Source organism: Mizuhopecten yessoensis, unplaced genomic scaffold (genome assembly GCF_002113885.1).
Source record: "Mizuhopecten yessoensis strain PY_sf001 unplaced genomic scaffold, ASM211388v2 scaffold716361, whole genome shotgun sequence".
Lineage (NCBI taxonomy): Eukaryota > Metazoa > Mollusca > Bivalvia > Pectinida > Pectinidae > Mizuhopecten > Mizuhopecten yessoensis.
Genome location: NW_018480078.1, coordinates 1,026,633 through 1,040,630, shown reverse-complemented (window position 1 = coordinate 1,040,630; position 13,998 = coordinate 1,026,633). Strand labels below are relative to the sequence as shown.

General features: G+C 36.4%; 1 protein-coding gene across 3 annotated transcripts in view; it reads right to left on the bottom strand.

Moving 5' to 3' along the window:
- Positions 1-13,998, bottom strand: part of LOC110443898 — a 36,537-nt gene that overhangs the window by 7,786 nt on the left and 14,753 nt on the right. For 2 of the 3 annotated variants that reach the window (XM_021488353.1, XM_021488354.1), the window contains exons 2-6: positions 13,132-13,204; positions 5,713-5,878; positions 4,854-4,886; positions 3,577-3,904; positions 2,809-2,936 (exon numbers count right to left, since the gene is read on the bottom strand). In XM_021488353.1, the coding sequence (XP_021344028.1) occupies positions 2,809-2,936; positions 3,577-3,904; positions 4,854-4,886; positions 5,713-5,878; positions 13,132-13,200 (724 nt within the window). In that variant the 5' untranslated portion in view covers positions 13,201-13,204. Of the gene's footprint in view, positions 1-2,808; positions 2,937-3,576; positions 3,905-4,853; positions 4,887-5,712; positions 5,879-13,131; positions 13,207-13,998 lie in introns of all 3 variants that reach the window. The other variant, XM_021488355.1, reaches the window with a different exon arrangement.

Genomic DNA, 13,998 nt, shown 5'->3' with positions numbered 1-13,998 from the left:
TCTGTGTAGTGGTTATATTTACAGTCCATCATTTATAATGACTGAATAGTGGCTATATTTAATGTATATCAGTTATTATAACACTTCTTTCTTATAGAGGGTTAGTTAGGAATAATGACATCAGCGGTGTTGTGCGAAACTGAAATAATGCCAATATCTTTCAGAAACAAAAAAGGAAAAATTGACCCCTCTGCAATAAGGTCATAAATGTATGCAGTCGTCCTAGTTTCTGCTATGAAAGTGACCTAATATGACATCATCAAATGATATAAAAATAATATAATGATATCACAATGGAAACAATATATATCGTTTTCGTATTAATTGCAAAAATTCTTGATAATTTAATAAAAAGGATCTGAAACACGTTCCGACATCATACAGAATTTGTGAACTTGACATGATTATTTTTTCATATTGGCTTGCCAGTAGCTTGTTTTAAACATTCGTTATTAAGGCTTACACCTAATACCTTCATAGAGCTCATACGAAATGGAAATTCCTGTAAAATCCAATATGAATTTACCGCACGAACGTTATCATGTGACATTTATGTATAAAAAGTTGAGAGATACTAGAGAAAAGTCAATGACTTTATTCACTAGGAATCGGTCTTAACACTTTCCCACTGCCAGTGTTATTAATACATTCAACACGTGCACAAGAAAAGATTTGAACTAACTTATCTATGTTTCTGAGTGGTTCTTAAAATATCGATCATGCCTGTCAGGTAACTATAAAATATTGTCCATGCAATGTTAGTTTACACATTAAATTGAAATTTGTTACTATCTTTATTGCTTTTTTAACATTATAGAGTGAAAAAGGATATATCGTTCAAAATGTGTGTTTTTTTAATACCAAAATAGAAAACTCATAACCTTTAAGGAATATAGAAAGAAAACTAGAACACTGACAGGTCAGTAAGGGCCCCGTCTTGTGGCAATATATCCGCCATAATCATCAAGAAGCAATCTGCCCATATAGCTGAGCTTGACGTCTGATATTTGGACTTCAAAAAGAATCGCAAGGAAGCAAAATATACAATTAACATGTACTATGATGTGAGTCTTGTTTCCTTCCACCTCAATATTTGCTAGGCTAACAGAAATGTAAATACCGGTGCAATACTCATTTGTTAGATTTGATATGTTTTATTTCACTTTAAATACCTCCTCCATCAAGAGCCATGGGTCAAAGTCAGAGATCCACTTTGTCTTTGACCTTTGGACCCAATGACCTTGACCTTTAACCCAGTGACCTTGATCTTTGTTCAGTTGAATTATTCTTTGATTCCTACCAACTTTGCTTCATAATATCATAACAAAATGTTCATCAGTAAAAAATACAAAACCTGACCTTGACCTTGAACCTTTGGACCCCGTAACCTTGAACTTAGGTCATTTGACTCGGTGTTAAGTTCTGAACAACTTTGCTTCAAAAATCACATACAAATAATGTTCATCAGTAAAATGATACAATGTTTGACATTGACATTGACCGAGTGACCTTGACCTTTCGTCAGTTTACTCACTTCTTGTTTAATTCTGACCAAGATTGCTTCATAGTGTCATAACAAAATGTTCATCAGTGAAATGATACTAAATTTGACCTTGACCTTTGATCTAGTGACCTTGACCATAAGTCAGTTGACTCTTTGTGGAATTCCGACCAACTCTGCTTCATAATGGCATAACAAAATGTTCATCAGGGAAAAGATACAAAATTTGACCTTGACCTTTGACCCAGTGACCTTGACCTTTGGTCAATTGACTCCTTGTTTAATTCTGAGCAACATTGCTTCAAAGCATCATAACGAAATATTCCCCAGTGGAAAGATACAAAATTTAACCTTGACCTTTGATTCAATGACCTTGACCTTTGTTCAGTTGACTCCTTATTTAATTCTGACCAACATTGCTTCATAGTGTCATAACAAAATATTCATCAGTGAAAAAATGCAAAAATAGACCTTGACCTTTGAACCTAATAACCTTGACCTCGACTTTTTACCTCAGTGTCTCTTTGTTTAATTTCGACTAACTTTGCTTCTTAATGTCATAAAATGCTCATTAGTGAAAAGCTACAAAATTTGACCTTGACCTTTGACCTAGACCTCTGACCCGATTACCTTGACCTTCGATCAGTTGACTCCTAGTTTAATTCTGATCAACTTTGCTTCATCATGTCATAACAAAATGCTCATCAGTGAAAAGATGCAAAATTTGACCTGGACCGTTAAACCTTATGACCTTGACCTTTGACCTTGACTTTTTACCTGAGTGTGTACTTTTGTGAACTGAACATCTTGACCAAGTTATTAGCCAGGAACAAAATGTGTGGACGGACAGACAGACAGACAGAGTGATTACTATAGGGCACCCCTAGAATCAGTTTGCGGTTCAAAATTTTAATATTTTGTTCCATATTGGTTGGTAATTAATGGACTGAATCTTTCGGTCACTCAGAAGGGCATGTACTTCATCTTGGTGCTGTATTTTTGATAGTCAAAGACATTTCAAATGTAAAAATGAAGATCATCAAAATGTAAAATATGCTGTTGTAGTATAAGTAACTTCTGTTTGTTAATGTATTTTGTATTGTATCTCATGGTGACTGTTTTTCTCTGTTTTATGTTGTGAAATGTAAATTTTCATGTCTTGATAAAGGAGCAGACCGCCCTGAAAATTTGACAAATTTCTTCATCTGCACTGTCGTTATTACTTCTTTGCCCAAATACCTAATACGCATCAAACCAACATTTGTTTCCCTTTGATTTTTGTTTAAATCATCATATATATATCTTACACTTGTGTTTTTGTTGTTGGTCTTCGGTCGGCTGAGATGAACCAGAGCTGGTCGTCCCGAAGGCACTATCAGCTGAAGATTCATCATTTGTCTTGGATTTGGTGTCTGGTTGTTTTTCAGACAATTTTCTGGAAAATTTCAAATTCATGGTATTAGTTTGTGACACTATTAGAATTAAACTGACATGACAATTCAATGCATGACTATACTGATATTAGTGCATTGATATTATTTTCCATATTTGAAATTTATCTCCACTTCGCTAGCCACTGGTTACGAACTGGTAGGATCTAGTTTATCGGATTGTACCCTTGTCTAGCGAAGAAGGAGCTACCTGTGAAACCGTCGATACCATTTATACAATTCCAAATGAACTTTAGTCAGTCTTTCTTCTTTCAGACACTTTCCACTGTCACTATGGTCAAATAGATATTATATGTCCGTACAGTTGACAAAAAATGTTTTTATTGAGAATGCAGTAGAGAATTCTTCCCACTCCTATGAAATGCCCAAGGATCACATTACACCCTTTTATTTAAAAATTACCCCAAAATTTGACTGGTTCCTTTAAAACCGGGTCCAAAAATTGCAGCACCAAACATGAATATTTAGCTTTATAATTGTATAAGTCGATATCAAATCCAATGAATATAAATACATTCAAAACGTATCAATTTTTTTTTTGATATTATGTTAATATTTGGGAAATAGATACCTTCACATTTAAATGTAATAATAGTTTCATACATTATTTATTAGAATACTTACACTAAAGGTTGTTCCTCATCTACACCCGAGTCCTTTGGCTTTCCACATAATTTACCACGAAATACCAGTATTATTATTAGCACAACTATAATTGCTGACTCTATACCTACACAGATCATAAAAGCCTTGTTCTGATTTTCCAGGTCGTTAACGCGTTTTTGTTGAGAAGTAATTTTGTTGTTATTTTTAATGGTGGTATTTTTTTGGAATCGTGTTTGATTTGACAGTTTTGAGTTCTCTGTCTGAAGTCCTGCCACTATATGATACTGAACATTCAAATTCTGCTGTTTTGAAGCAAGCTCGTCTTGCATCATTTTCAAAGCTGCATCTGTAAAAGAAAAATGCAAAATAAAAAATATTTTAAACATTACTTATGCTACATAAGTATTATTCATAATAATATATGACAATATCTTCTGTATTTGTGTTTAACAGCAGGAAGAAACATCTGGGTAGGATAAGATGTGAGCAGTGTGCATAATACAACAGCTCCTACCCTTCCGCTCGACAATTAAAGTTTAAGTGTCTCAGCCAATGTGTAGCCATATGACTAGCTTGAATCCCAAATTGTAACTATTCCCTACTTATCACTCTCAGGCAGTATCAACAAAGTTGATTCCATAGACCTCAAGTTATAACTGTTATAATAGCTATCTATCAGAGGTCAAGGCCGCCATCTTTGAATCCAAAACAATAAAGGCTGGTTATTTGATATATGGTATACATGTACCCTATGTATCACTCTCAGAGTGTTTCATTGAGATTAATTACATTTTTTGGAAATATTTGTCTGGACAGGGCTTGAAGCGAAAAAAAGACCTTTCAAGATAAGTCGACCCCAAAATATTAATATCAGATGCGCAACTACATGATTTACTGAATATACATATAAAGTTTTGTCTAAATATGTTTATAAGTTAAAGAGAAGTTTATACGGACAATATTTTATCAATGCTCAGACACAGTGACAGGCGGTCAGGCTGATTCCAGTATAACCCACTAGCATCACTGCAGGGGAGGGGGCTTTAAACGCAAAACATGGTCATCAGTAATGTTCACCACTGTCTCAATCCACAAGGACAAATTCCTACTACAATCTAATACGATAACGCAACAAAAATAAATGGGGAAACAAGAAATCGAACGTAGATGCATCTAAAGTCACCATAACAACGAGGTTAATGTAACAATATTTCAGGCAAACATAAAATAGGTCAATATAATTAGGATTTTTACAGTTACGTGAATATTCTCACACTGTAATGCATGGTACCTACTTTTTCTGGGAAGTTCTTGCAACTTTTGCAGGACTGAAAGAAAAAAACACAATTGTATAAACTTTTTGAATCAAAATAAAACACAATGATTAAATTGTTGCCCGATATATACATCACACTCGTGAAACATTTTGAGCATTAATTGCAACACAAATAAATCATATACAGTACTCAATAGGAAACCTTGATATATTGTACTTCATAGTGATCATAGTTTCGTATTTGTGATTGAAAAACTGTCTCTCACGTCTCATTTGTTTGTTGCCAGTATATTTGGATGATTATTCCCACTGGACAAAATCATGCACCGTTTGCTTCTTTATTAAGAAATATTAATTGTGACCAGTTTAGTTGTAGTAAATAGCTTCAACTCCAGATTGGTATCATATGTAATAGAAAGATGTCGCGTTTCGTAAATATTTATTATCATATACTTGTCCGCGATAGGGGGGGGGNNNGGGGTTGCATGTATGATACTGTTAGCTGTATATTGGCCATATCCCGGACCAACCCGTATCTGCCCGACGTGCCATATCTGCACGAACCATATCCGTTAATAAATTTCAGAAAAATCAAACCTCAGACTGGCAGTGTATATCCATATGTATTTGCTAGGCTGTTCATCGTGTTCTATTTTAACTAGAGTGTGATGATATTTAGCACATGGGATATACTTTTTCTGTTATGTTTTGTTGCTAAAATTATTGACGTTACAGAACAGTATTTGATAAAAGGTTAGCATATGACCATTTCCATATCCTCCGTATCAGCCCTCGACCCATATCAGGCTTATATGGAGTAGAGTATGAAAATGGTCATATACTGATCTCCAGTGATAATATAATTAACACACACTGACCCTGTCCACAGTAGAGGGCACATCTTTTGCTCGAGTACTCGGTTCGGCTTACTCGGCAATGACTGGCGTCACACGGAACTCGTACACCATTGTGACAAAAATAGACGAAGGGATTGATCTCGTAGTCACCACAGTCTATCCGACAATAATCCTCGGTTGGAGCATCCTACAAAAACCAAGGTCCTAAACAATGAGTACTCATATATCATACACTGTGTATATATTATAACTTTTAAGGGAATAAATAACTCTTTATTTATTACTTTAATAGATGCCGAATGTGTGCCCTGTCTCGCAACAAGTGAATAGCACTAACTTCGTGACAATCGCTTATGGATCATGGAATCATGTTGTTATCATGTTCTTTTATCTTTTAATTTCTCTGTTCTTTTCTTGAACAAGCATAGATACATGAAGGTACTCTGTTCTTCTGGACTTATTATATGCTTGAATTTCCTATCAGCCTCGAATGAGTGCATAACAACAAAGGATTAAGAAGACCAAGCCCATGCACAGGTATCTGACAGGATATCATGTAAACAAGGTACCTGACATGATATCATGTAAACAAGGTACCTGACAGGATACTGACTGGATATCTTGTAAACAACGTACCTGACAGGATGTCATGTAAACTGACAGGATATCGTGTAAAGAAGGTTCCTGACAGGATGAAGTGTAAACAAGGCACCTGACAGGATATCGTGTAAACAAGGTACCTGACAGGATATCGTGGAAACAAGGTTCCTGACAGGATGAAGTGTAAACAAGGTACCTGACAGGATGACATTTAAACAAGGTACCTGAAAGGATATCACATAAACAAGGTACCTGACAGGATATCATGTAAACTGACAGGATATCATGTAAACTGACAGGATATCATGTAAACAAGGTACCTGACAGGATATCGTGTAAACAAGGTACCTGACAGGATATCATGTAAACAAGGTACCTGACATGATATCGTGTAAACTGACAGGATATCATGTAAACAAGGTACCTGACAAGATATCATGTAAACTGACAGGATATCATGTAAACTGACAGGATATCATTTAAACAATGTACCTGACATGATATCATGTAAACAAGGTACCTGACAGGATATCGTGTAAACAAGGTACCTGACAGGATATCATGTAAACAAGGTACCTGACATGATATCATGTAAACAAGGTACCTGACAGGATATCATGTAAACCGACAGGATATCATGTAAACAAGGTACCTGACAGGATATCATGAAAACTGACAGGATATCTTGTAAACAAGGTACCTGACAGGATATCGTGTAAACAAGGTACCTGACAGGATATCATGTAAACAAGGTACCTGACATGATATCATGTAAACAAGGTACCTGACAGGATATCATGTAAACCGACAGGATATCATGTAAACAAGGTACCTGACAGGATATCATGAAAACTGACAGGATATCTTGTAAACAAGGTACCTGACAGGATATCGTGTAAACAAGGTACCTGACAGGATATCATGTAAACAAGGTACCTGACAGGATATCATGTAAACAAGGTACCTGACAGGATATCATGTAAACAAGGTACCTGACAGGATATCATGTAAACAAGGTACCTGACAGGATATCATGTAAACAAGGTACCTGACAGGATATCATGTAAACAAGGTACCTGACAGGATATCATGTAAACAAGGTACCTGACAGGATATCATGTAAACAAGGTACCTGACAGGATATCATGTAAACAAGGTACCTGACAGGATATCATGTAAACAAGGTACCTGACAGGATATCATGTAAACAAGGTACCTGACAGGATATCATGTAAACAAGGTACCTGACAGGATATCATGTAAACAAGGTACCTGACAGGATATCATGTAAACAAGGTACCTGACAGGATATCATGTAAACAAGGTACCTGACAGGATATCATGTAAACAAGGTACCTGACAGGATATCATGTAAACAAGGTACCTGACAGGATATCGTGTAAACAAGGTACCTGACAGGATATCATGTAAACAAGGTACCTGACAGGATATCATGTAAACAAGGTACCTGACAGGATATCATGTAAACAAGGTACCTGACAGGATATCATGTAAACAAGGTACCTGACAGGATATCATGTAAACAAGGTACCTGACAGGATATCATGTAAACAAGGTACCTGACAGGATATCATGTAAACAAGGTACCTGACAGGATATCATGTAAACAAGGTACCTGACAGGATATCATGTAAACAAGGTACCTGACAGGATATCATGTAAACAAGGTACCTGACAGGATATCATGTAAACAAGGTACCTGACAGGATATCATGTAAACAAGGTACCTGACAGGATATCATGTAAACAAGGTACCTGACAGGATATCATGTAAACAAGGTACCTGACAGGATATCATGTAAACAAGGTACCTGACAGGATATCATGTAAACAAGGTACCTGACAGGATATCATGTAAACAAGGTACCTGACAGGATATCGTGTAAACAAGGTACCTGACAGGATATCATGTAAACAAGGTACCTGACAGGATATCATGTAAACAAGGTACCTGACAGGATATCATGTAAACAAGGTACCTGACAGGATATCATGTAAACAAGGTACCTGACAGGATATCATGTAAACAAGGTACCTGACAGGATATCATGTAAACAAGGTACCTGACAGGATATCATGTAAACAAGGTACCTGACAGGATATCATGTAAACAAGGTACCTGACAGGATATCATGTAAACAAGGTACCTGACAGGATATCATGTAAACAAGGTACCTGACAGGATATCATGTAAACAAGGTACCTGACAGGATATCATGTAAACAAGGTACCTGACAGGATATCATGTAAACAAGGTACCTGACAGGATATCATGTAAACAAGGTACCTGACAGGATATCATGTAAACAAGGTACCTGACAGGATATCATGTAAACAAGGTACCTGACAGGATATCATGTCAACAAAGTACCTGACAGAATATCAGGTAAACAAGGTACCTGACAGGATATCGTGTAAAAAGGTACCAGACAGGATATCATGTAAACAAGGTACCTGACAGGATATCATGTAAACAAAGTACCTGACAGGATATCATGTAAACAAGGTACCTGACAGGATATCCTGTAAAAAAGGTACCTGACAGGATATCGTGTAAACAAGGTACCTGACAGGATATCATGTAAACAAGGTACCTTAAAAGATATCATGTAAACCGACAGGATATCATGTAAACAATGTAACTGACAGGATATCATGAAAACTGCCAGGATATCTTGTGAAAAAGGTACCTGACAGGATATCGTGTAAACAAGGTACCTGACAGGATATCATTTAAACAAGGTACCTGACAGGATATCATGTAAACCGACAGGATATCATGTAAACAAGGTACCTGACAGGATATCATGTAAACAAGGTACGTGACAGGATATCGTGTAAACAAGGTACCTGACAGGATACCATGTAAACTGACAGGATATCGTGTAAACTGACAGGATATCTTGTAAACAGGGTACTTGACAGGATATCATGTAAACATATCACCTGACAGGATATCATGTAAACAAGGTACCTGACAGGATATCGTGTAAAAAGGTACCTGACTGGATATCATATAAACAAGGTACCTGACATGATATCGTGTCAACAAGGTACCTGACAGGATATCATGTCAACTAGGTACCTGACAGAATATCATGTAAACAAGGTACCTGACAGGATATCGTGTAAAAAGGTACCTGACTGGATATCATATAAACAAGGTACCTGACAGGATATCATATAAACAAGGTACCTGACAGGATATCATGTAAACAAGGTACCTGACATGATATCGTGTCAACAAGGTACCTGACAGGATATCATGTAAACAAGGTGCCTGACAGGATATCATGTAAACAAGTTACATGACAGGATATCATGTAAACAAGGTAGCTGACAGGATATCGTGTAAACAAGGTACCTGACAGGATATCATGTAAACAAGGTACCTGACAGGATATATTATAAACAAGGTACCTGACAGGATGACATTTAAACAAGGTACCTGACAGGATATCATGTAAACAAGGTACCTGAGAGGATATCATGTAAACTGACAGGATATCATGCAAACAAGGTACCTGACAGGATATCGTGTAAACAAGGTACCTGAAAGGATATCATGTAAACTGACAGGATATCATGTAAACAAGGTACCTGACAGGATATCATGTAAACCGACAGGATATCGTGTAAACAAGGTACATGACAGGATATCATGTAAACAAGGTTCCTGACAGGATATTGTGTAAACAAGGTACCTGACAGGATATCATATAAACAAGGTACCTTACAGGATATCATGTAAACCGACAGGATATCGTGTAAACAAGGTACCTTACAGGATATCATGTAAAACAAGGTACCTGACAGGATATCATGTAAACCGACAGGATATCATGTAAACAAGGTACATGACTGGATATCATGTAAACAAGGTTCCTGACAGGATATCGTGTAAACAAGGTACCTGACAGGATATCATATAAACAACGTACCTGACAGGATATTATGTAAACAAGGTATCTGACAGAATATCATGTAAACTGACAGGATATCGTGTAAACTGACAGGATATCATATAAACAGGGTACTTGACAGTTTATTATGTAAACAAGGTACCTTACAGGATATCATGTAAAACAAGGTACCTGACAGAATATCGTGTAAACAAGGTACCTGACAGGATATCGTTTAAACAAGGTACCTGACAGGATATCATGTAAACCGACAGGATATCATGTAAACAAGGTTCCTGACAGGATATCATGTAAACAAGGTATCTGACAGGATATCATGTAAACTGACAGGATATCATGTAAACAAGGTTCCTGACAGGATATCATGTAAACAAGGTACCTTACAGGATATCATGTAAACTGACAGGATATCGTGTAAACAAGGTACCTTACATGATATCATGTAAAACAAGGTACCTGACCGGATATCTTGTAAACCGACAGGATATCATGTAAACAAGGTACACGACAGGATATCATGTAAACAAGATACCCGACAGGATATCGTGTAAACAAGGTATCTGACAGGATATCATGTAAACTTACAGGATATCGTGTAAACAAGGTGCCTGACAGGATACCATGTAAACTGACAGGATATCGCGTAAACTGACAGGATATCGTGTAAACTGACAGGATATCAGGTAAACAGGGTACTTGACAGTTTATCATGTAAACAAGGTACCTGACAGGATATCATGTAAACAAGGTACCTGGCAGGATATCATGTAAACTGACAGGATATCATGGAAACAAGGTACCTGACATGATATCATGTAAACAAGGTACATGACAGGATATCATGTAAACAAGGTACCTGACAGGATATTATGTAAACAAGGTACCTGACAGGATATCAGGATATCATGTAAACAAGGTACCTGACAGGATATCATGTAACCAAGGTACCTGACAGGATATCATGTAAACTGACAGGATATCATGAAAACAAGGTACCTAACATGATATCATGTAAACAAGGTACATGACAGGATATCATGTCAACAAGGTACCTGACAGAATATCATGTAAACAAGGTACCTGACAGGATATCATGTAAACTGACAGGATATCATGAAAACAAGGTACCTGACATGATATCATGTAAACAAGGTACATGACAGGATATCATGTAAACAAGGTACCTGACAGGATATCATGTAAACTGACAGGATATCATGAAAACAAGGTACCTGACATGATATCATGTAAACAAGGTACATGACAGAATATCATGTCAACAAGGTACCTGACAGGATATCATGTAAACAAGGTACCCGACAGGATATTATGTAAACAAGGTACCTGACAGGATATCATGTAAACAAGGTACCTGGCAGGATATCATGTAAACTGACAGGATATCATGAAAACAAGGTACCTAACATGATATCATGTAAACAAGGTACATGACAGGATATCATGTCAACAAGGTACCTGACAGAATATCATGTAAACAAGGTACCTGACAGGATATCATGTAAACAAGGAACCTGCAAGGATATCGTGTAAAAAAGGTATCTGACAGGATATCGTGTAAAAAAGGTCCCTGACAGGATATCATGTAAACAAGGTACCTGACAGGATATCATGTAAACTGACAAGATATCATGTAAACTGACAGGATATCATGTAAACAATGTACCTGACAGGATATCATGTTAACAAGGTACATGACAGGATATCATTTAAACTGACAGGATATCATGTAAACAAGGTACCTGACAGGATATCATTTAAACAAGGTTGCTATAGTACCTGACAGGATATCGTTTAAACAAGGTACCTGACAGGATATCATGTAAACAAGGTACATTACAGGATATCATGTAAACTGACAAGATATCATGTAAACTGGCAGGATATCGTGTAAACAAAGTACCTGACAGGATATCACGTTAACAAGGTACCTGACAGGATATCGTTTAAACTGACAGGATATCATGTCAACAAGGTACCTGACAGGATATCATGTAAACAAGGTACATTACAGGATATCATGTAAACTGACAAGATATCATGTAAATTGACAGGATATCGTGTAAACAAAGTACCTGACAGGATATCATGTTAACAAGGTACCTGACAGGATATCGTTTAAACTGACAGGATATCATGTAAACAAGGTACCTGACAGGATATCATTTAAACAAGGTTGCTATATGATCTTTAAGGAGTTTCGTCTGTATAAGATTTTCCTATCCATCTCAAATTGGAGCATGAACAAATGTCAAAGGGAAGCATGCAAACCAGGTCTTCCCATGATCCATTGAGCAGTTCAGCAATGAAGGAATAATGAACTGTACATACAAAATCCAGGATGGCTACATATGGTGGCCTTTTTTGCTTTTCCTATCAACCTCAAATGTACCTGATTTCAAGATGGCTTGATAACCATTTTGTTTATCAAGTTAAAAAAATTGAATGCGGTAAGGGAATCATATCTTTCCCATTTTTTGGTCATGTTTCCTTTAATATTTCCTGAAAATAGAGGCATCAAACTTGATATGCAATATCCAAGGTGGCTGCCTGCCAGCCATTTTGCTTTTTCGATCCACCATTAGCATTGCAGCACTGCAAACTATTAACCAAGGTGACCTCGTATAACATATTGAATCAAGTTCCTGAAGTATTTTCTGAGACACAACCATCACAAAACTATCTACAGACTGACAGACAGATTGATAAACGGACGAACGAATGCTGGACCACAGACGGAACGCAATTGAACAGGTCACCATTTTGTGATAGTGAGCTAATCAAAATTACATATGTACTATATGCAACGGAAGCCATGAAGCATGGAGTTGAGGTGGTTGTAGTTGCAAGCGATATTTATCTTTAAATGTAAACATACCGTTCCTTTAACGACAACTATCAGGCAAAGTGACAGCAATACCACTACCAGTCTCAATTTGAGGTACATGTCTCTGTAATATAAAGAAAACTAACTTATACTATGCATATGTTTACATTTCACGTTTTACATTTGACGCTTACAGCACGTGTAGAGAAATATCCTTGTCCAGAAAAGATAATTTCAACATAATAGAATACAAACAGTTGAACTCAATACACGAAAATCTTAAGATTTAATAGAGTGATATTGTTAGCAATGAATTACATGAATTTTGCAAATGAGCACCTTTAATTAGTCATAAATTGAGTGTGCATAATAAATTATGGTAGATAAAACAAACACATTGTATATATTTTGGAATTCCCCCAACCTGAAAATAGCAAAACAAGTAGCCTCTATAAATAGAAATGATGCAATATTACAAATTATGTTTAAAAGTTATAAAAATGAATTTCACATTCATATAATTTGGCAAATATGATACTTAGCATTTAATGTACAGGACTGTTGTGACGAGCAGTGATACATTTGATAAAATACAGGTGTGTGTGTGTGTGTGTGTGTGTGTGTATGTGTGTGTGTGTGTAACTGTATGTATGCAATTCCTGGCTAAAATTTGAACTGTTTGATCTGTTTAAGCAATTTCATATGGAATAAATACCTGTTGCTCCATTAAGTTTATATATACATGCAGATATATACTTTCAATGACAATGTCAGATACGCATGCTAATTGCTTTCATATAGAATGAAGACAATTACCGAAATGTAATTAAATATTGCGTTATTTACGGTAGGGCGGCGTCAAATACTCAAATTATACAGCTTACTAAGTTAATATGTTTTTGTTCGACACCCCCCCCC